Source organism: Lampris incognitus, chromosome 16 (genome assembly GCF_029633865.1).
Source record: "Lampris incognitus isolate fLamInc1 chromosome 16, fLamInc1.hap2, whole genome shotgun sequence".
NCBI classification, from domain to species: Eukaryota; Metazoa; Chordata; class Actinopteri; order Lampriformes; family Lampridae; genus Lampris; species Lampris incognitus.
The window spans coordinates 23,842,031-23,863,837 of NC_079226.1; the positions used below are offsets into that span (position 1 = coordinate 23,842,031).

General features: G+C 41.4%; 2 protein-coding genes across 3 annotated transcripts in view; one reads left to right on the forward strand and one right to left on the reverse strand.

Moving 5' to 3' along the window:
* The first annotated feature begins 2,813 nt into the window (after positions 1-2,813).
* Positions 2,814-18,443, forward strand: LOC130126622 (snake venom 5'-nucleotidase-like). Its single transcript, XM_056296222.1, has 9 exons — positions 2,814-3,250; positions 3,475-3,697; positions 4,204-4,392; positions 13,734-13,931; positions 14,994-15,148; positions 15,782-15,890; positions 16,034-16,183; positions 16,342-16,542; positions 17,229-18,443. Exons 1-9 carry the CDS (start codon positions 2,906-2,908, stop codon positions 17,384-17,386), a joined length of 1,728 nt encoding a protein of 575 aa, XP_056152197.1. The 5' UTR covers positions 2,814-2,905; the 3' UTR covers positions 17,387-18,443.
* Positions 18,444-18,610: 167 nt separating this feature from the next.
* LOC130126701 (sorting nexin-14-like) overlaps positions 18,611-21,807 on the reverse strand; it is a 43,409-nt gene continuing 40,212 nt past the window's right edge. The window contains exons 22-23 of one of the 2 annotated variants that reach the window (XM_056296316.1): positions 18,826-18,885; positions 18,611-18,718 (exon numbers count right to left, since the gene is read on the reverse strand). In XM_056296316.1, coding sequence (XP_056152291.1) covers positions 18,844-18,885 — 42 coding nt within the window. In that variant the 3' untranslated portion in view covers positions 18,611-18,718; positions 18,826-18,843. Of the gene's footprint in view, positions 18,886-21,807 lie in introns of both variants that reach the window. The other variant, XM_056296317.1, reaches the window with a different exon arrangement.

The following is a 21,807-nucleotide window of genomic DNA, read 5'->3' on the forward strand; positions in this document are numbered from 1 at the left end:
TTCAAAATAATAGCATCTTTCATTCATTACAGCTCGGGCTACAGCAAAATGTGCAGTGTTGCACCATTTTGTTTTTGGCTGTTTGGCCAGCACGTAAATACACTGATAGCAAGGCATAGCCTATTGGATATCAGCCTGTTTTTAACTCAGTGGTAGCCTCTTATTTCTGGAAAAGGAAAAAAAGTTTTGGCGCTGTAAACAAAAGCTACGGATACTATTTAGGGAAAAAAATCTTGTATGGAAGCCTTAACACTCCGAAACACATGCATTGACCAAAACTATGGACTGAAACTGCCGGAATAAGAAATATATATATATAGATATATTGTAACGTGCATGAATAAGAAGACACGCTGGCCGCTGGCTCGCGGGTAGGACTCTTTAGTCTAGCGGTTAGCGATGTCTTCTGCGGTGCGGGCGGTACGGGTTCGGTTCCCGGCCGCGGCAGCTCCTGTGGTTGCGTTGTCCCCCGAATGCGCCATTATATATAAATCGCGCGCACTCATCAGACACTAGCAGCTGTTGAGTGCGCGACTCCCGAAACAAGCTTGTACTGCTATGTATTAAAAGTTTTTCCCCTACATCTATACATTGATACTTGCTTGCTGGTTGTCCATCGTGCCCGATGATGACCATCTTCTTCTATTTGTGGGTCCTTTGAGGACTCAGATAGCAGAAGATACCTGCGCAGAGATGGTTTTTAAAGTGGCATGGGGGGTGCGCTTCTCCCAACGCCACATGACTTGATTGTAGAGGAGATGGTTCCGATGGCAAGGGGGATCCCTAGACGACCGGCACCTCCACACAACTGCAGGGGGCTGCCGGAAATCCAGTTTTTCGGAAACCGCCTCGAAGCGTGCCGCCACAGCTTGCTTTTCTGTTGGGGTAAGCTTCCTTAGCCTTATGTCTTCCAGACTCACCCACAAGGCAGCGGGGCAGTGGTTGATAGGTGCCAGGGTGTGTCCACCAGGGTGGGCCTGCACACCATATCTCTGGGGCCCACTGCTGCTCCGAGATCCCCTGCCAAGTTAGCCTGGGGCCGCAAGACCCCAGTTACCATGTGTGGCCACGGGGAGGCCTGGCAGGAGTCTTGGTGAAGGAGAGGCTATGTACTGGCAAGGGAAGGCTTACACGCTAGGATGCTTCCCTATTCGCCACAAAGGCTAGCCAGCGGCAGCAAGCTAAGGGCAGGAAGGACACAAGCGGGTTGGAAGAACACGTGCACCTTCCCTCCAACTACACACTGCTGCACTAGACGCATCACAACACTGTGTGTATGTACACACACACACACACACACACACACACACACACACACACACACACACACACACACACACACACACACGGCGATACTAGCAGCCAAAAATTAAAAAAAATAGAAATGAATACAAAAAAATTATCAAAAGTGGTGATCTATCAGACCTAGGTGACTGTGACTGCACGGCAGAAATAACTGACGAGTACGGCAAAGATTAATTATATTGGTAAAGTATTAGACGAAATATAACCATTTACGCCGAAGCTTGAGGAAATGCAAATACTAAAAACGCTTCCGAGAGGGACAAGTGTTTTCTATTTTTATTTTTTCAGATCAAGCAAAAATAATTATCTCGTATTCTCCCTTTGTATTTGCTCAGGCTTAAACTTAAATGGTGCTAAATATCTATATCATACAGCTATATCTATGCTATATCTGTGTGTGTGTGTGTGTGTGTGTGTGTGTGTGTGTGTGTGTGTGTGTGTGTGTGTATAATTGCTTTCATCTATGATTTATGATGCTTGTTTTTCTTCCTCTTTTGTGTCTAAGTGGGAGAGTACTGCTGGCGTCGTGCAGCTGCCGCTTCTCCCTCTCGTAATCCCCCTTCCCATCCAACCCTGTATGTCTGTGTTATGTTTATCTGTTGTCTTGTTTCACCCCGTAAAGCGACTTTGAGTGTTAGAAAAGCGCTATATGTTTAATTTATTATTACTATTATATCGTAAATTTTTCGCTTACATAATCTATGTTTGCCATGCTCATAAATTGTTCTTCCTAGCACTGACAGATCACCATATATTGATGATTATGTTTTTGTTTTGGCCGCTAAAAGTCACTTGATTCACGTGTTTATGTGACAGACGCTTTCTTGTTTTTTTCCTCAGGGCCACTAGGGGCGCCATCTTTCTTTAGACGCAAACATGGATTTAAAGGGAAGTAGAAGTTCACAGTCGGGAAAAACAGAGAGACCGAATTAAAATCAAGATTTTGGTTTAATTTTTTATCTTTTACGGTGAGTAACCTTGCGGATAGGAACAATACAATTAATGTCCCCTGGAAATGTGTTTGTTTTCAATCTCCGTCTCAGCAGTGGTGAGCGAAAACTCGGATTTATATTTAAAAGACACGATTTCCATAGTAACCAGAACGCTAATACAGTGCAACGTTACGACTCCATCAGCCTGCACACATGCCCACGGAGGCTTGTTGATTAATCTTTGTTTGGAGTCGCTACACAAAACTACTTCAGTTCTCTCAACCCACGTAACATCGGGGCGCGGTGTGAGACAAATGCAATTCAAATCCATTTTATCCCGACATAGACATTTAGGCTCCGTGTGCCATTTTTTATTTAATAAATTGTAATTATTTATTTTGCCGAAACCAGGCACGCAGTGGTGATAATTAACCCCTTGGGGCTGTTTTCTCTTGATCGGTGACAGTTCAATAGCTGACAATGAATGCAGCCCCCGCCTAAACCGCCTTACCGCATTTACACACAAGTCGACGTCTTCCCATCGGTAGAAAAGGAAAGGCTAACTGGTCCCTAGTTTCGTCGAGAAATACTTGACTAGACTCGGACATCTTATTCTCCGACCCTCCCCTGCGCTGCTGCTGCTGCAAGTTGCGAGCATTTACGCAAGAATGAGACTTTGGATGACTTTGTTCAGTCGCTCGACCGTGACCTGCTTTTTACTTCTCTTATGCGAGTTGGTTCAAGTGATAACTTTTGAACTGACGCTGCTTCATACCAATGACAACCACGCTCGGATTGATGAGACCAACAGAGAGTCGGGCAGATGTCCAAAGGGTGGCCCTTGTTTCGCCGGAGTAGCGAGGAGGTTCACAAAGATCACCGAAATCCGCAAAAACGAGAAGAATGTACTTTTACTGGACGCTGGAGACCAGTTTCAGGGAACCGTCTGGTTCAATTACTACAAAGGCTCAGAAGCTGCATATTTCATGAACAAACTTGGTTATGATGTGATGGTAAATGTGCTTTTTTTTCTTGGATGGCAGAATGTCACTGCCCATGCTCTGTGTATGAAATATGGTAACATAGGTGGGACACATTAATTAGATCTCGCATCGCCTTTCTCATCTTTGGTGTGAGCATGAAGAAAGGAGGGGAGGTGTTTTGTGAGATAAAGTGACTATGTGTTTTATAACATAGAGTTGAGAAAATTGAGAATTTATGTTCTTTTCTGCCCTAGGCATTTGGAAATCACGAGTTTGACAATGGAGTGGAGGGTCTCATTGAGCCCTTCCTTAAGAATGTGACCTGCACCATACTGAGTGCCAACATCAAAACTGATCAGACACTGGGCTCAACACTCAGTGGTTACTATCAGCCATATGTAATCAAGCATGTGGGCGGCGAAAAAGTGGCTGTGATTGGATACACAACAGTAGAGACACCAGTCTTATCATTACCAGGTAAATATTCATAAATCGGGTTTTGTTATACTTGATTGATAAAGCATTTCAGTGGCATAGGGATTTCATGTTTGCATCAATCTAGTAATGGGATGCAGAAGACTGCATGAGGCTCTTACATATTACACATTTTATAATGGATATAAATTAGTCCCATGTTTAAACTTGCACACAAGATACTCTTGCCCATGAGCCACTGTCTAGCACTAGTGTATATGGCTTTCCATTTGCGTTACTTCAGGTGTTGAAGATACGTTTAGGTATGCTTGAATGTTAAGCATCCAGTAATCAGAAATAAAATTTAGCTTAATGTTATTAACATGTTTTCTTATATTTACAAATGCATGTCTTCTGGCAGTTCTGTGCATACAGAGGTTTCTTACCAGTCAAATTAAACAGTCTTGAGGCTGCCATTCAGAAAACTGGTGTTTCAAGTTTCTTCTCCACAGTATAAGAGCACTGGGACAATATGACACAGCTCCCCCTCTGTACCTTTTGTGGTTTAGGCCCACACCTGAAGTTTGAGGATGAGGTACAGTCCATCCAGGTGCAGGTTGATAAATTGAAAACCCTCGGTTACAATAAGATCATCGCTCTGGGTCATTCTGGATTTGAAGTGGATCAAGATATCGCTAAACGGGTCAGAGGAGTTGATGTGGTCATCGGAGGACACACAAACACTTTTCTATACACAGGTATCTTGTTTTATTTAATTCTACTCTAGTTCTAGTCTAGTTAATTCATCAAGTTGTGCTTAAGCATTTTTTAACATCCTATAACTTGTCAGGCTTGATGAATCTAAGTCAGGATTAGACTCAGATATTTGGATATCAGATATTAATCTATCAAATATATGCTATATAGAAAATGCAGAAATTTTGTTGTAAAATTTAATCATCAGAAAAAGACCCTATATTATAATATAGCTTTTTACAGATGCATAAACAATTCAAAGCAGACATGGCATACGGTGAACGGTTTGCTTGGTAGGCCAAACAGTGCAAGTCCTGTCAGTGTGGAGGTTGATGGAAAGATTAGAACAAAACCAGTAGACATTGCCAATTACTTTGCTCACCATTCTGAATTAAAGGTAAATGACCTCAGGTCTAACATGAATAATGATGCCTCAAACAAATTACTGGTAGGTGAAATAGACAAAAAGATTATGAAAGGGAAAACTCACAGTTTTGTATTACCAGATATATCATTAAATGACATTAAGAACATTTTTATTTAACTTCCTGATAATATATCCCCAGGGTGTGATCTGATTGACAACAAAATGTTGAAATCTGCATTCCCATTTATTGCTAGACCTGGAAAGTACAGTGCCTTGCAAAAGTATTCAACCCCCTTGACAGTCACCACTAATTTCTGGATTATAAAAGATACCCACACATCCGTTTCTGAACATTATATTTGTGAACCCATAAGTTCTAACAGTATGTTCCCAAAGCCAAAATAAGTTGTTTCGCTGACTTTTTATTAATAAATTCAAAATAAAATATAGTGCTTGCATAAGTATTCAACCCCTTGTGCTCTGAAAGCTCCAAGTTTACACAAATGACAAATTATTCCTAAAACAAATTCGGGTAAATGTAACGACCCTCACTTGTGCAGGTGTTCGTGATAGAGATTCAGACCAGGGGTTCCTAACAGTGGCTTTTATTGCCTGCATTCACAAATAAAACAACAATCCATGAGATTTCTGCTGCAACGCGACTGCATACAAGTCTCCAGCGGAGATGGTCTAGCTCTAAGGTACGGATAGCGCAAATGCCCAAAATGTGTCAAAGTGAAAGTAAATAGACAAACAGTCGCGCAACCTCATATTTAACCTTAGTGAATGTGGTACAACATCTGGGGTTTACACAAACCATCAAAAAGCATTGGATTACAATAACATGTTAAAATACAAATTTTGGCAGAATTCACTTTATCTGAGTGAGGTCATTTTCAACTCTGTTACATAAACACAATTGGACATAGTGTACACCTGTGATATATTAAAGTAACGGTCTCGTTTATGGTATAACAAGGACTCTGTGTAAAGTCCATTAGCTGGGTGTGAACACCATCAGAAAATTAAGACAAAAGGAGTGTAATACTGAAGTAAGAGACAAAATTATTAGAATGCAGAAGGCAGGAAAGGTATACAAAACAATATCCAAGTGTTTGGATGTCCCACGGAACCATTGTCAGAAAGTGGAAACTGTATCACACCACCCAGATGCTTTGTAGGGCAGGCCATCCCTCAAAGTGTCTGAGAAAGACGTGGGCTGGTAAGGAAAGCCACAGATGATCCTGCCATTACACTGAAGGAGCTCCAGAGGTCAGTGGCTGAAACGAGTAAATCTGCATGAGTCAACTATATCACGGGCTCTCCATAAATCTGGCCTGTATGGGAGGGTGGCAAGAAAGAAGCAGTTGCTCAAAACTTTGCATATAAAAGCACACTTGGAGTTTGCTACCAAGCATGAGAGAGACCCAGTTAGGATGTGCGTAAAGGTTTTGTGGTCAGATGAGACAAAAGTTGAGCTTTTTGGCCAAAACTCAAAAGTGTTATGTGTGGCCCAAACCTAACACTGCTGATGCCCCAAAAAACACCCTCCCTACAGTGAAGCATGGTGGCTGCAGCATAATGCTATGGGGTTGCTTTTCATCTGCAGGCACTGGGAACCTTGTTCAAATTGAGGGAAGAATGGATGGAGCTAAATACAGGCAAATATTGGAAGAAAACCTCTTGCAATCTGCCATAAAACTAAAGCTTGGGAGAAGGTTCACCTTCCAGCAGGACAATGATCCTAAGCACAAGGCTAAAGCAACAATGGCATGGCTAAGCAACAAAAAGGTGAAAGTTTTGGAGTGGCCAAGTCAAAGTCCAGACCTCAACCTCATAACAAATCTGTGGCACAGACTTAAAATCGCAGTCCAGGGGAACCATCCCACCAACCTGCAAGACCTGTACAAATTCTGCCGAGAAGAATAGGCAAAAATTACTCCAGAAGATTGTGCACGGCTTGTATACTTACCCCAAGAGAATCATGGCTGTTACTGCAGCAAAAGGGTACTAAAGTATTGATATGTGGGGGTTGAATACTTACGCAAGCACTATATTTTAGTTTTTAATTTATTTTTAAAAAATCTGGTAAATTGAGGGATAAAGCTCTCAATTTACCAGTCAATCTTCGTCCAATCCTCCCCTATGGTCATGAGCTTTGGGTAGTGACTGAAAGGGTGAGATTGCAGATACAAGCGGCTGAAATGAGTTTCCTCCGTAGGGTGTCTGGGCTCAGCCTTAGAGATACGGTGAGGAACTCGGACATCCAGAGGGAGCTTGGAGTAGAGCTGCTGCTCCTTCGCGTCGAAAGGAGCCAGTTGAGATGGTTCGGGAATCTAATTAGGATGCCTCCTGAGCGCCTTCCTTTGGAGGTTTACAGGGCACGGCCAACTGGGAGTAGACCCCGGGGTAGATCCAGAACGCGCTGGAGGGACTACATGTCCAACCTGGCCTGGGAATACCTTGGAATCCCCCAGGAGGAGCTGGAGGGTGTTGCTGGGGAGAGGGGCATCTGGAGTGCCCTACTTAGCTTGCTGCCACTGTGACCCGACCCCGGAAAAGCAGCTGAAGATGAGATGAGATGATATTTATCTTAAAAAAAGTCAGCAAAACATAACTTATTTTGGCTCTAGGAACATGCTGTTAGAAGGCAGAATTTGTCCACTGTCTTCTGCTTCCCTTGGAGAGCCTTGCCACAGTGAAGGAGACTGTGGTAAGAGACAAGGCAATTTGAGTCCCTGTGCAAGATCTCTCAGGAACAGTGTCCAGTTGACCTGGAGGTCCACTTTGAGCCCTTGGTAAAATGGCTGGCAAATGATGACTGGTTCGCCTCTCGCGCATCTGCCCATGGTCTCTTCAGTGTTTATTATCCCCGCATCGTCAAGGCTGAGATCCGCCAGCATTTCCTGCGTTACCTGATAACCTGTGTTCAGATGATACTCCAGTGGTCCGTCGTGCTGCAGCATCTAAACTGGGAGAATTTGCCAAAGTCCTGGAGCTGGATTATGTCAAGAGTGACATTATCTCCCTCTTCAGTGCTCTGGCCTCTGATGAGCAGGACTGTGTGGCTCTTGGCAGTCGAGGCCTGTGAGCATTGCCACTGTGCTGCCTCAGGAGGACCTGGAGACTCTGGTGATGCCTACCCTTTGCCAGGCTGCAGAGGATAAGTCATGGGGAATTCGCTACATGGTTGCTGACAAATTCTCTCAGTTCCAGAAATAACTAAGAATGACCTGGTCCCAGCCTTCCAAAATCTTCTGAAGGACTGTGAAGCTGCAGTAAACAAAGTCAAAGAGTTTTGTAGGAGCCTACCAAAGGACAGTCGTGAGCAGATAATCACGACTCACATTCTGCCTTGTGTCAAGGAATTGGTGTCAGACACCAACCAGCATGTGAAGTCATCATTGGCCTCAGTCATCATGGGCCTGTCCACCATCCTGGGCAAGGAATCAGGAACATTTGTTGTTTCATTCCATGCACCTGCACACATGAAATGAAATATTTCCCCCAGTCCACAGCAGTGCAACAAATACATCCAAACTACAAGAACACATATCCAAACTAATAATAAAAAAAACCAAACTACAAAACATATATGTATATATATCCAACATATAAAAACCAATAATAATAATTAAAAAAAACTGTCCAAGAGAGCGAACGCCAGGATGACTGTCGGATCTGCCAGTCTGTATGGGCTAGCAGTTAGCTTAGCCTGCCCCGCTTCCGCGTCCTGTCAAACCACCCTCAGTGTTTCCTCCTCGGGCGCAGCTCCAGGCATGGCCACGGTCCCAGGGCCCACCAGACGCAGCAGACCAAGCTCTCCCAGCCAATCCAGCACCAGCTCTCCCAGCCATCAAACGAAGACACAAACTTAGACATGGACAAAGACACTGCATGGACGGTACTGGGTGAGGCCGCCACAGACTTAGGTTCGCGCCGCCATCTTCCCACACCGGTACTGGGTGAGGCCACTGCAAACTTGAATTCGCACCGCCATCTTCACTGTAAAGCGCTTACTGCCTCTCTTCCTTGCTCAGCTCAAAGATGAGTGCCCTGGTCCAGCTAAATAATAGATGAAGAAAGCATCGCCGACTATCCAACGTGCAATCCTACCTCTGCTTGTCGATCAGTTGATTTGGCGATCCCGACCGCCAGCCATCTCCCGACAGTATAGCCATCCTGGCCGGGTGGTCTTAATGCGTCGAGAAAGAGAACATCTTCAGCGATTCCAACGAACAACAACAGTGACTGTACGCAAGTGAGCACTTACAATGTCGAACTGAGTGATAATGACTAACGACCCGTCTAGAGGTTAAGGGTTAAAGATGGAATATAGTTACAAAGATGTATGGAACCAGGAGTTGTATTGGGACATATAAGCACACTTGGGAGGACAATAAAAGACACAGAAGACGGACTACGGTGAACTGGGTGTTTACGGTGAAAAAAGTGAAGATTATTTACAGGCATTTACAAGGCATAAAACACCACACCACTTTACACAACCGAGACCAGTCAAAACAAAAGGAGTGGTGTCGAAAATAACAAACAAAACACCCTAACTACGGCTTGTAATATCTACCTACCTCTTTACAAAGAAAACAAAACCTCTCTAGCTAATCTCACTACAATTAGTGTTCAGAAATACAGGGAGCGACACCACCGTTAAACTAATGTGCCTAGACACGGAACTCACCCTACGTGTAAGCCGTGTATAGGGGCCCCTACATCTTACCTGGCACTGGTCTCAGAAGTGAGGCTGACTGGCGGGGCGGGGATGATGAGCGGATGGAATAATGATGATTGACAGCAGGTAGGACGAATGGGGATGACGATGGCTGAAACGTTATAACCTGGAAGTTGTAGAACAGCAGACGGGGAGTTATCATGAAGTCAAGTTTATGATAAATAGAGGAAATCTAAGTTGGACTCTAATAACATATGATTTGTCTGATCACTTTTGGATTTTAAGCTTTGTATAGTTAGGTGTCCACCGAATATACCCTTTGGCTTTGCGCTTGGATCCCAAATAATTCTCGCGTTGTTTACCATTTGAAAGACTTTCCACTTCTGGTTCATTTGCCCAATTTACTGGCCCGCACTTGTTTTTATTGTTTATATGTTTGTGCAGGGTTTTCCTATAGTCATTGTTACAATCGTGTGTGTGAGATGTGTGCATGCATTTTTCCTCCCTTCTTTCTTTTGTCTCTTCCTGTCGCTCTCTCTCTATTGCTGTCAATTCCTGCAAGAGTCGATGTGCAGGAAAGACCGACCGGACGCAAGGGGGGGAGGGGTTATGGCATATGTAAAGAGCAGCATTCATTGTAATGAGATTCAGTGTAAGAGCCAACTGATTTGGAATGTATAGGCCTAAACATGATTTTATTACCTCAGATGTCCTGTACATTTATAATCATTTATCGACCACCGACTTCAAACATTAGCTTTTCTGATAAACTCAAGAAGATATTATATCAGTGTGATTTCAAGAAAGAGGTCATTGTAATGGGTGACTTCAACTTAAATTGGGAAGACAAGTCCTTAAGGAAAAGCTCAAGCAAACTACTGATAGTTTTAATTTGACTCAAATGGTTAAAGGTCCAACAAGATCAACAAACAGCACCAGTACCCAGATTGACCTAATATTTAGCAATAGACCTAAAAGGATCACAAAATCACACAGCATGATAACTGGGTATGTCGGACCATAATATGGTGCTCATATCAAGAAAATTAACATGCAGGAGGCTTACTACTCATACTACTCATGGCAATAAGGAACCCTTTGGCATCCCAATAAACAAGCAAGAAGACTTCGAAACAACCATAAAAAACATAAACTGGAATGATCTACTCCTTGAAAATGATTCAGAAGTAACTAGCCAAAACTTAACAGAAAGATTACAATCTATAATCAATGAATTTTCGATTAAGATGAAATGCAAAAACAAGAAACAGACTCTCCCCTGGGTGAACAATAAAAATAAAAACAATAAAAATGAATGAAGGAGCGAGACAAGGCCTTAAAATTAGCCACAAAATCAAAGCTGTCCCATGACAGACATACATTCACAATGCTAAGAAACAAGGTAACTAGAGAATTGAGAAAAGCAAAGGTGGACATTTTCATCACAATCATTCAAAACTCTCACAGTAACTCAAAAGCTATATGGAGCCATATTAAAAAATTAACTGGTCAAAACAACATCATAACAAAGCCAGTTGAATTGAAGGTCAATGACACAATCCAACAGAGCCCAGTTAATGTGGCACAGGCCCTCAATCAATACTTTAAGTCAGTGACTACCATAGCCCAACGTTTCACAGTTCAACAAAGCAATGCATTGACTATCGGTACTACTGAGCCAGTTGGCATTAAAACCAGTGTCTGAGATGGAGGTTGCAAAAGTAATCACATCTCTCAAGTCTTTAAGGGCTAAGAATATCTATGGTATGGACACACTCATGCTGAAAGAGATCAACTCCTCAATAGCTAATCTACTAACGCATATCATTAATACCTCATTGGGTCCAGCAAGGTTTCCCAACTCATGGAAGTCTGCGGTTGTAATCCCTATACTCAAAGGTGGTGACGCTCGTCTGACCACTAACTACAGGCCCATCAGTATTTCACCCATAGTATCAAAGGTATTCGAAAAACTAGTTGCCGAACAAATCATTGACCATCTCAACAATGGTAGCTCCTTCCCACTGCACCCAATGCACTTTGGATTCAGGGCTAATCACTCAACAGAAACAGTTACATGCTATTTCATAGAAAAAGTTAAGGTGTCAATGGACAAAGGCAAGGCTGTAGGAGCCATGTTCCTTGATCTATGGAAAGCATTCGATACCGTTAATCATAACATCCTTCTTCATAAACTACTCAATTTCAGTATTTCTGCAGAATTTGCCAACCTTATCAGATCCTACCTCTCATCTCGCTCCTAGCTAGTCAAAATTGCTAATTATATATCTAATTCTCTAGATCTATCAACCACTGTCCCACAGGGCTCTATACTGGGTCCAGTCCTATTCAGTATGAACATTAATGATCTACCTTCTGTGTGTGGAAAATGTGACATCTTAATGTATGCTGATGATACAGTTAATTTTCTCATGCTAAAACTACAGAAGAGGTTGAAATCAAGTTAACATGTTATGTTGAAGGTCATCCTGGCTTAACCAATGTTGTCTGCAATTGAATGTGTTGAAAACAGTTTGTATGTGTTCTCAAAAGGCAACAGCCTAAATGTAGAGCAAGATATTCTCATACAGGGAGAGAGACTACAAGTTGTCTCAAAATACAAATACTTAGGAGTACACAGATTCAAACCTCGGCTTCAAACCCCACATAAAAAGGGTCTGCAATAAAGTAAAGTTTAGTTTGGCAAATTTCAGGTTTACCAGAGACTTCCTATCAACTGAGGCAGCAAAGATATACCTCCACTCAATGGTTGTTTCCTACATCACCTATTTTCTGATAAGCTGGTCTAACACACACTCTACAGCATTAAAACCACTGGAATCATTATACAAACAAGCACTCAAAACCTCAGACAAGAAGCCATTCAGTTTTCATCATTGCCATATTCTAAAAAAGTATAATCTACTTTGTTGGGAAAACCTCATCTAACTCGTCTCATCATCAGCCGCTTCTCCGGGGTCGGGTCATGGTGGCAGCAAGCTAAGTAGGGTACTCCAGAGGTCCCTCTCCCCAGCAAAAACCTCATCAAATACAAAAATGCCTGCCTAGTTTATAAGATCATGCATGGTTTAGCTCCTCTTCCTCTGTCCAGCTTCATCAACTTCAAATCTACCACAAACAGAGCTACTAGAGGTACAGCTAGAGGGGACTGCACAAGAACTGCATTTAGTCAGGCATTTATTCTCTTTTAGAGCATCACATCAATGGAACTCAGTGCCACAATCAATTAGTCCCCATCCTATTATTCATTTAAGTGTAATGTCAAGAAATGGCTTATTGAGAACTGAGAATACCAACATTGACGCTATTTGCGCACACCTTTTAACATGTTGTTTAACTGTATTGTACATTAGCTGTGTTGTATGTCTGCTTTTTTTATGTATGTTATTTTCTATATTATCTTTATTATCTTTCTGCATTATTTATATATTCTGTATATATTTTCTTCTTTGTTTGCTCTTGTTTTTCTTGTATATTAACTGTGTTGTATGTTTTTTTTTTTTTTACTGTTTTATTATCCTAGTTTGCGTAACAACATCAGGCAAAGGGACTGCCGATGGAAACAAGCATCTTAGCTAACTCGCGTACATTTACATTTGTTTTGAATGTTGATTAATGTACATTGTCCCTTCCCAAATAAATGTTTAAAAAAAAGAGGAAGAACTGGAAGCCATGGTACTAAACAAATGGCAGTGTTCATTAATTATCCATTAAAATTCATTAAAAATTAAAGAGGTTACAGAAGTCAATTTATTGGGCGTTAAAATACAAAATAATCTCTTATGGATAGCTCATATTAAAGATCTTTCTAAAAGAGTGATGAAAATGGCAGGAATGGTTAGACGAATTGGAAAGGTTTTATCAAAAGACATTCTTAAGATTAGCCAATAAGCTAAAAGAGATCCAAATTAATCAAACATCCTGTATGATTTCTTTTTAATGTTGCTCATCTTAACTATTATCTTTTAGATACTCTTCTGGATACTTTTAGACTCTAATTCTTCCCACTTTTACTTGTATACTATACTATACTATACCTTAACATTCATTCAGTAATTTATCATCCATCTGATTGTACTCAACAGTCAGTTTTTAGACAGAAAACTTTTGAATGTCAAGCTATGTGAAGCACTACGAAGTCATATTTACAGAGCAACTCACAACATTATATGCCACAGTTGAATGACCACACATAAAATATCTGACAGACAGTATCAGCATCAAAAGACAATGACCAGGATAGAATAATTTCTCTTTCACTTCAGGTAAGCCCCCATCCAGTGAAGTCCCGGCGGGCCCATATCCTTTCATGGTGAGGTCTAATGATGGGAGAGATGTGCCTGTGGTCCAGGCATTTGCCTTTGGGAAATATCTGGGATACCTGAAGGTCACCTTTGATGATGAAGGAAATGTGGTAAAAGCAGTTGGAAACCCCATCTTGATGGACAGTAGCATACCTCAAGGTAGGCAACAGCCAGTAATGATGTAGTTACTGTAAGGAGTTCATGACATATAGTTGCCGCTGCATTTTCTGAGAAAACAAACAACAACAAAAAAAACAAGAATTAAAGACAGTACTGTGAAGTTGAAGCAACCTGAAATACCATTCACTTTAGTAAATTACAATGTCAGCTCACATTAACCAAATGAACAAATAGCATGTTGTCAGCTTCATATCTAGTGGTACTGATTTCATTTTTTTACTATTAATTTAATTTGGAAAAAACTGTCAGCATACAAAAGAATAGGGTGTTCGGGTGGCGTGGTGGTCTATTCTGTTGCCTACCAACACAGGGATCGCCTATTCGAATCCTCGTGTTACCTCCAGCTTGGTCGGGCGTCCCTACAGACATAGTTGGCCGTGTCCGCGGGTGGGAAATTGGATGTGGGTATGTGTCCTGGTTGCTGCACTAGCGCCTCCTCTGGTCCTTTGGGGGCACCTGTTCAGGGGGGAGGGGGAATAGCGTGATCCTCCCATGCGCTACATCCCCCTGGCGAAACTCCTCACTGTTAGGTGAAAAGAAGTGGCTGGCGACACCACGTGTCGGAGGAGGCCTGTGGTAGTCTGCAGCCCTCCCTGGATCGGCAGAGGGGGTGGAGCAGTGACCGGGATGGCTCGGAAGAGTGGGGTAATTGGCCAAGTACAATTGGAAGAAAAAAAAAGGGGGGGATGTTGTTTAGGGAGTAAACTTTGTAGGTGTTGATAACGCCTAAGAACAACATTTTAGAGCATTCATCTGCTTAACAAGGGTTGAATGATTCATCTGCAAGTGTCGGTGAACATAGAATCACCAACACTTGCAGATGATAGGGATAGAAAAATATCTGATGCAGTAGAGTTAATTATGATTTTGAGGCAAAATGATACATTTGGCATTTACTTTTAATTATTCCATTCAAAATCAAACCAAAAGACACACCACAATCCGTTTCTCTCCAACTTGGGCATTATTTCAAATCAAGTTTACAAAGTTGATGCTTTGTTAAATTTCAAAGCTGCTCTTTTTTTCACTCGACAATCCCAGACCCGGATGTCCTCGCTGACGTAGAGAAATGGAAAGTGAACTTGGCTCACTACTCTGCTCAGTATGTGGGACAGACCTTAGTCTTCCTCAATGGGACCTTTGAGGAGTGTCGGTTTGGGGAATGTAACCTTGGAAACCTGATCTGTGATGCTATGGTAAGCATATAAGGCAAATTAAGTTAATTACATTTATTAAGTTACAGAATATAATTTGCCCTTTAATTCATTCATTTAGATTCTTCCAGGTAGTCTCAATCACACCTTTCCCAAGTCATTTAAATGCAAGATACTGATCAGGAAACAAAATCCTTCAAACAGGAATCTTCTGTCTCATACTAGTTATTAATTTAAGGCAGCGGTTTTCTAATCACCCCTTGAGAACCCCCAGTACTACCTTTTTTCTTTTCTTTTTTTTTTCCCCTGCCAGGTAGTGTATCATGTTCCCCTGTTGTATCAGGTATTTAAATCATCTAATCTGTAAATTTTTGGACATGACACAACGGGACCCGAGTGAAAACTTCTGCATTAGAGCTATTATGATATCAGCTTAATATCATGTATACATGCGCTCAATGTATAAGGTGAAAACATGCCCTAACAAGAAGCCCCTCTCTCCCCTCTGCAAAAACAACAGGATACCTGAGTTTCGAGTGTTGCAGACCAAAATTGCCTTTATCCCAAGTCTATAATGTCAACTACAGACAAACATTAAAAAAAGATGCCAAATCTTGCCATTGTTACTTTAATATATCACAGCTCATTTTAATGAAGTTTCTTTTACATTTTCAGATTCATAATAATATCAAGCATTCAGATGAGCTGCAGTGGAATCATGTGAGCTTAAGCATACTGAATAGTGGGAACATAAGGGCACCTATAGATGAGACCTACAAAAACGGTCTGATTGCTTTTTTTCATTAATCTCTTTGAATACAAATATTTCAAATACAGTAGTTCCACTGGCTTCATTACAAATTCCTCCTAATTAATAACTTCTATTAACAAAGCCATTTTCAAAATGTTATGTACCTTTACCCTCAGGTTCCATTACCATGGAGGAGATCCTTTCAGTTTTACCTTTCGGAGGAACATTTGATCTGGTCCAGCTGAAGGGGTCGACGTTAAAAAAGGCGTTTGAGCACGCTGTCCACAGATATGGAAGTAACACAGGAGAATTTCTTCAAGTCGCAGGTTTCTTTGGGATCCTTGAGATTGATATTTATTTTTACCCTCTGCCCTGTTTATGTATTAAGTGCATCATTTGCTGTCAATGCTCATCAGAGAGACAAACATACAATGGGTAATGTTGAGCCAAACATATATTTTTCTTTCCTCCTAAACTTCTCTAGGCATCCATGTAGAGTTTGATGTCTCTAAGCCAGTCGGTCAGCGTGTGGTAAACATGGCCTTGCTCTGCACTCAGTGCCGTGTGCCCCGCTATGAACCATTAGACCTGGACAGGGTGTACAAAGTCATCATGCCATCCTACATTGCAGGCGGGGGAGATGGCTTCAATATGCTCAAACAGGAGAAACTAAAGCATGACACTGGTGAGTAGCAGCAGTGGGGTCAGCGATAGTGTGGGATGTCGTCAGGTAAAGTAAATTTGTCTGTTTAGCTTTCCAGACGTGCTGTAGATAATAAAAATATTTAATGGTTCAAATTTCACAAGGTAGCAACAATGAGAGACAGAACAAACCATCTATTAGCTGCCTTGGCAAGGAAACGACATACGATCAGTAATGTTCAGCAGTACACTGGTAGTGTGAGAGCCAGGTTACCGTCCAGAAATTTACATAAATTCTGTAATGATTAGTTCTGTAATGTGGGAAGACTCACAAAGTGCTAATAGCTCCCATATAGGCAATGTGTCAAATTCTCTGAGTTGGTTTACTCTAACCTACATTACGGGGGCAAAACACTCTTAGAATAAGATTTTATTCTGGGACAACTTTAACTGATCATTTTAATTTTAGATTGTACAGATTTATGGAGTGCAGGAGACAAAAGAGCTATTGTGATATAAAGTTGTAGAATATTTCATGTTGCTTACAGGCATGTGTTTTGTATGCTGCACTTGTGATCCAGGTGAAATAAACAATTAATCAATACATGATGAGACTTGGATGTTTTTTTTCCCAAGGCAAGATTTAGAAAGAAATAAAGCCACAAAAAAAAAAGTTCAGCAATTAATTAAGACACCATGTAACCAAAATACAACTCCTATTTCTTCTAGGGGACATGGACATTTCTGTTTTATCGAAGTTCATCTCAGAGAGGAAACGTGTGCACCCTGCGGTGGAAGGCCGGATTAGGTTGAGAAACTCGGATGTACTTGTGGCTCAGAGCTTTGCCCTGGTTTTGCTGGGCCTGTGTTTGTCCATAACCCTTTAAATTTTGTACATTTTCTATAATGTTAATTGCAGAGCTTTGGTATTTGTAGTAGCATTGTGAAGCAACGCTACAAATAAAGCGTTACTGTTGGCTTCCAACTTTGGCATAACTACATATAGAAATTAATATGAAATGTGGTGAATGACAGAATTAGAGCAGATTTTTCATTAAAATTAAAACAACATCTTTTCATATAAACACTGTTTAATTACATAGCATGAGCTGCTCTTCTATACTGTGTATTTGCCATGCATTTTTCTTTTAGCAAAAAGAGGCCGGTGAATCTAGAGGGACCCAAAGGGTGTCATCACATAAACATTTGACTTGCTAGTCAGTATGACAGCAATACCTCATTACATAATAAGAAAGAACCCAAAGACTCAAAATGATTTCCAATGAGATTACCAGGGAAGAAGAACCCATCCACTGTTCCACCCTTATCGGTTAGAAAAGGGTGGAAAGAAGCAGAGATGCTGAACTCCATCAAAGACAAAGGCTAAATCTGCATCTGTTTTCGTTTTTGTTATCCAAATTCCTCTCATGCCACTTAAAAACCACTATTTTTTAACCTGTTGATTTTTATCCGGGTTCCCAGTCTTATCAGGAAATCCTTTTCCAGGACTTCTGTTTGGCTATGCTTGATAGCTGTTGCAACTGGAAGGTCATATATGTTCAGCATTAACTGTCAGTGGAAACCTCAACAGTCTGTGAATGGACTGTATAACTTTTAGCTGACCAAATATGCTATCTCCTCGGCAAAAAATATGCAATCTTAGCTATCAATTCCACTTAAAACATGCTATCTCAGGGGGTACAATGCAATTTTATAACCTACCTTTACATTTTTTTTCCAAGGCCTCAATGGTTCCTAGGACATTAGATTTTTGTTATTTTCCAGGAGATTCCAATGACTAGAAAACAGTGTATACATTTTCAAGTTTTCCAGGACAGTTGGGTACCCTGAGTATAAATGTAGTGTTTGTATATATAATAGTATTTTATTATCTTCACTTCTTTTGAATGAGTATGTTCAAAAAAACTTTATAATAAATGTAAAAAAAAGCAAAACAAAATGTTCTTGATTCCTGATTAGTAAACTGTGATGCCATTCACATTACATGCAGCCATGCGAAAGCGGATTTCTGTGGTATTTCGTCACTTTTTTCCCCATCTGTATTGAAAACACATACAAGTGATCACAGAACAAACTGTCCATCTTTTAGCATTGAGATAACATTTATTTTACAAAATATATTACATGCACGGGAGATGAAGAAACCTTGATGCTAGCTGTGTCCCTCTTCTCACCACAGACTAGTAGAAGGTCAAGCTCTAGAAGTGTAATGCAGATGTACATTGTTTGTTGCCTTAAGTATCCTCACCATCCATTATCTTTGCAGTAGACATATCTTACGCCCGAGTGTGAGGACAGTCCCTACCCATAGTGCCGTTCACTTCTACATCCAGGGAGCCATGAGAGAGTTCTCCTTCTGCACCTGCTAAGAAAAGAGACAACAGTTCAAACGTTACAAGCAAGAACGAATTAAATGTTAAAAAAAAAAAGAACATTGGATGAAAACTTTATAATTTAGTCAAACTTTACAATGGAGGTGGTTAATCCACTTTTTTGCTTTATTTTTACATTATTATGTGATCAGATTTCACTGTTGTTTCTGGATATTACTACGAAAATTCTCTCATTGCATTTAAATGTGGTTCCAAAAGACACGTCACCTTCTACTCTACGATCAATACCACTATAATCTACATCCATCTGAAACACTACATTTTGATCATAATTTGACATGAAACTATTGACATAAGCCATCTAAACAGCAACAGCTTTGTTTTTTGATAATAGGTTATGATGAAGCACTATTTCTGTATTTTTTATTTCATTTTTGAGATGTATTTTTTCAACAGTAGTTGGTAGGTCACGTGACAATAATACGCAATTTCTCAGATACCCAAAGATGAGAAAAAAGGCATACCAAAATCCCATGCAGTTGACAATATAGTTCTGTTAAAGTTTTGTTTTGTTCTTTCACTCGGGCTATCAATAGCAGTGATTCCAACCAAACAGCCATGGTGGAGAGTGTACTAGTTTCTTATCAGTTACACACTACAGCCCCTAATTTTATTTTAGTTATTCAATTCTCCCACTCAGGTTAAATATGGGTAAATGAGTAAAATTGTCTGGTATGGTGTTTGGTTGTTGGTTGGGATAAAACTGCATAGATATAGCTCTCCATGGTACACAGGAAACACTGAGTTTTCTATAGCTTTGAGAAGTTGAAATTCAACACTAACGTGAACACAATAACTGCATAGATGTACAAAGCCAGGTGCAGTGTTGAAAGGACATTAAGAAAGTAGTCATGCCTGAAAAATGAAATGTGGCCAACACAATTTGATTTAGCCGTGGAATCCCATGTGGAGAGTATATTCCTGAGACCACCAGAATATGCTTTCCAGGGAGGAAGCAAAGTGGAATTGTGCTTCCTTACAGGACTTCCTATTATTTAAATGGAGTCACACATGGTAAGCATTTTCAGTTGAGATGTTGAATGATGCAGAGCAAATATCCATATGTCTCATTTCTAAGACTATTAACCCTGAGGTATCCTCTAACACAGAATCCGTTGATTTAAATACCATCATAGTAGCTTTATTTAGGCAATGTAAAACATGATTAGAATTGTACTCAGACTGAAGTGTCAGATTTAAATACATCAACGGGCATGGACGGCCGCCTGGTGGGGAAGGAGCCAGCATGGAGGGGGGCATGGAGAAAGAGGGAGTGGTGGTAGCAGCGGTGGCACCCCTGGGCACACAACACTCCCTGGAGGCCCTGAGCAAGGAGATAGTGAGCACGGCCATCTCCACTGTGGTGCAGAACACTCTGTTCACCATGCTGCGCTCCAGCAAGGCCAGCGAGGAACCTGCCCTGGCCAGGTTCCTCCCCACTGAATCCCTCATTTTCCCTTGGCTTGGAGGAAGTACCATGCATCGTGGACCTCAGCCTGGCCCAGGACCCTGAGAGGAACACACACCCCTCCAGGAACGCATCTCCAAACTTCAAGTTCCTGGTGTTCCACAGGTCCACCCTCAGGGCCAGTTTGTTGACATTGTAAAGTGCTTTGAGTGGCTGTTGCAACGAGAAAAGCACTTTATGAATGCAACTTGATTGATTGATTGATTGATCCTCCTCTTTGATGTCAAACTGCCGCTTGGTGTAGCTCAGCGGCTGTGTCACCTCAAAATAGAAAACCTCCTCAAATTGGGGATTGTTGGTTTTCCTCTTTACCTTGGTCTTCTAAGCTTCTGACCTGGAGGGTCCTAGAAGGGATATGGCAGCATATGGGTCTCACTGGCCATTGACGATTGGCAGACCTTGGTACTCCAATACTCGTGTGGCTAGTTTATGGATAGAGCTCCATTCTCTGTAATGACTTCACTCAGATGCAGCTCCAGGTGCACTTTTCCCTGCACTTCTGAGTCAGCGCTGATAGGTTCTAGCTGAAACCAGGTGTCTTTCCCATGATATTTCTGAAGGTCCTCTTTCTTCACTGCAACTTTGCCGATGCTAGAGTCCCTCCTGAAGACATCCCTGTTGAAGATGTAGAATGTAGAATGAGAGGTGTCTGAAGCTACGTGGGATCTCACAGTAGAAGTCCTCTCCATAGAAGGGGCAGAGGGGTTTCTCAATAATCTTGGTCCTGAAGACCTCCTCCTGATCCAGGTTGACAGTGCAGTAACGGTCCCTCATTTTTTTTATTGCTCTGGAAAACTTGGAGACCTTCTTCTACCGCCATGCTCATACCATGGCTCCACGCTTTCCCTTCTTGGATTGACTTAAATAAAGACAATGTCCTCCATGGTGAATGGCTCTAGCCTGTCCAGCGCACAGCTTATTCCAGAGGTTTTGTACAGCTATGCCACCTGGGGTGTGATGATTCTCTGTCCCGACCACTGACTGACTGACTGACTGACTGACTGCTGGCTAGTTGGGCAACAGGCCCACCATGCAAGACATAACAGACCAACTCAAACAACATTCATCTGTGACAAATGTGGATGATATTGTTGCTCTAATGTGGGCCTGATGGCCCACAGGTATGCTTGCCGTGCTTAAACTGCATCACAGTCATCATCGTTTCGATGGACTGCCGAAGAAGACATCGTAGCTTTATTTAGGCCATGTAAAACATGATTAGAATTGTACTCAGATAGACTGAAGTGTCAGATTTAAATACATCATAGATGCTGGCCGATGCTGTGTATCAGTGACATGGATGTAGGAGTATTTAACAAGTTAACACATAATTGACTCACATGTAAGAATCATCGCACAAGGTTTGTTGAAAAATACCCTTCTTGGGTGTCTGTGTGTCTTCATGTTAAGATCAATTTTGAGCATA

Excerpts from the sequence above, each read along its gene's own strand:
- LOC130126622 (XM_056296222.1), top strand. The coding sequence starts at position 2,906 with ATGAGACTTTGGATGACTTTGTTCAGTCGCTCGACCGTGACCTGCTTT. Across the intron at positions 15,149-15,781 it reads ACCTGATCTGTGATGCTATG|ATTCATAATAATATCAAGCA; the intron begins GTAAGCATATAA and ends TTACATTTTCAG. Across the intron at positions 16,184-16,341 it reads AGAATTTCTTCAAGTCGCAG|GCATCCATGTAGAGTTTGAT; the intron begins GTTTCTTTGGGA and ends AAACTTCTCTAG.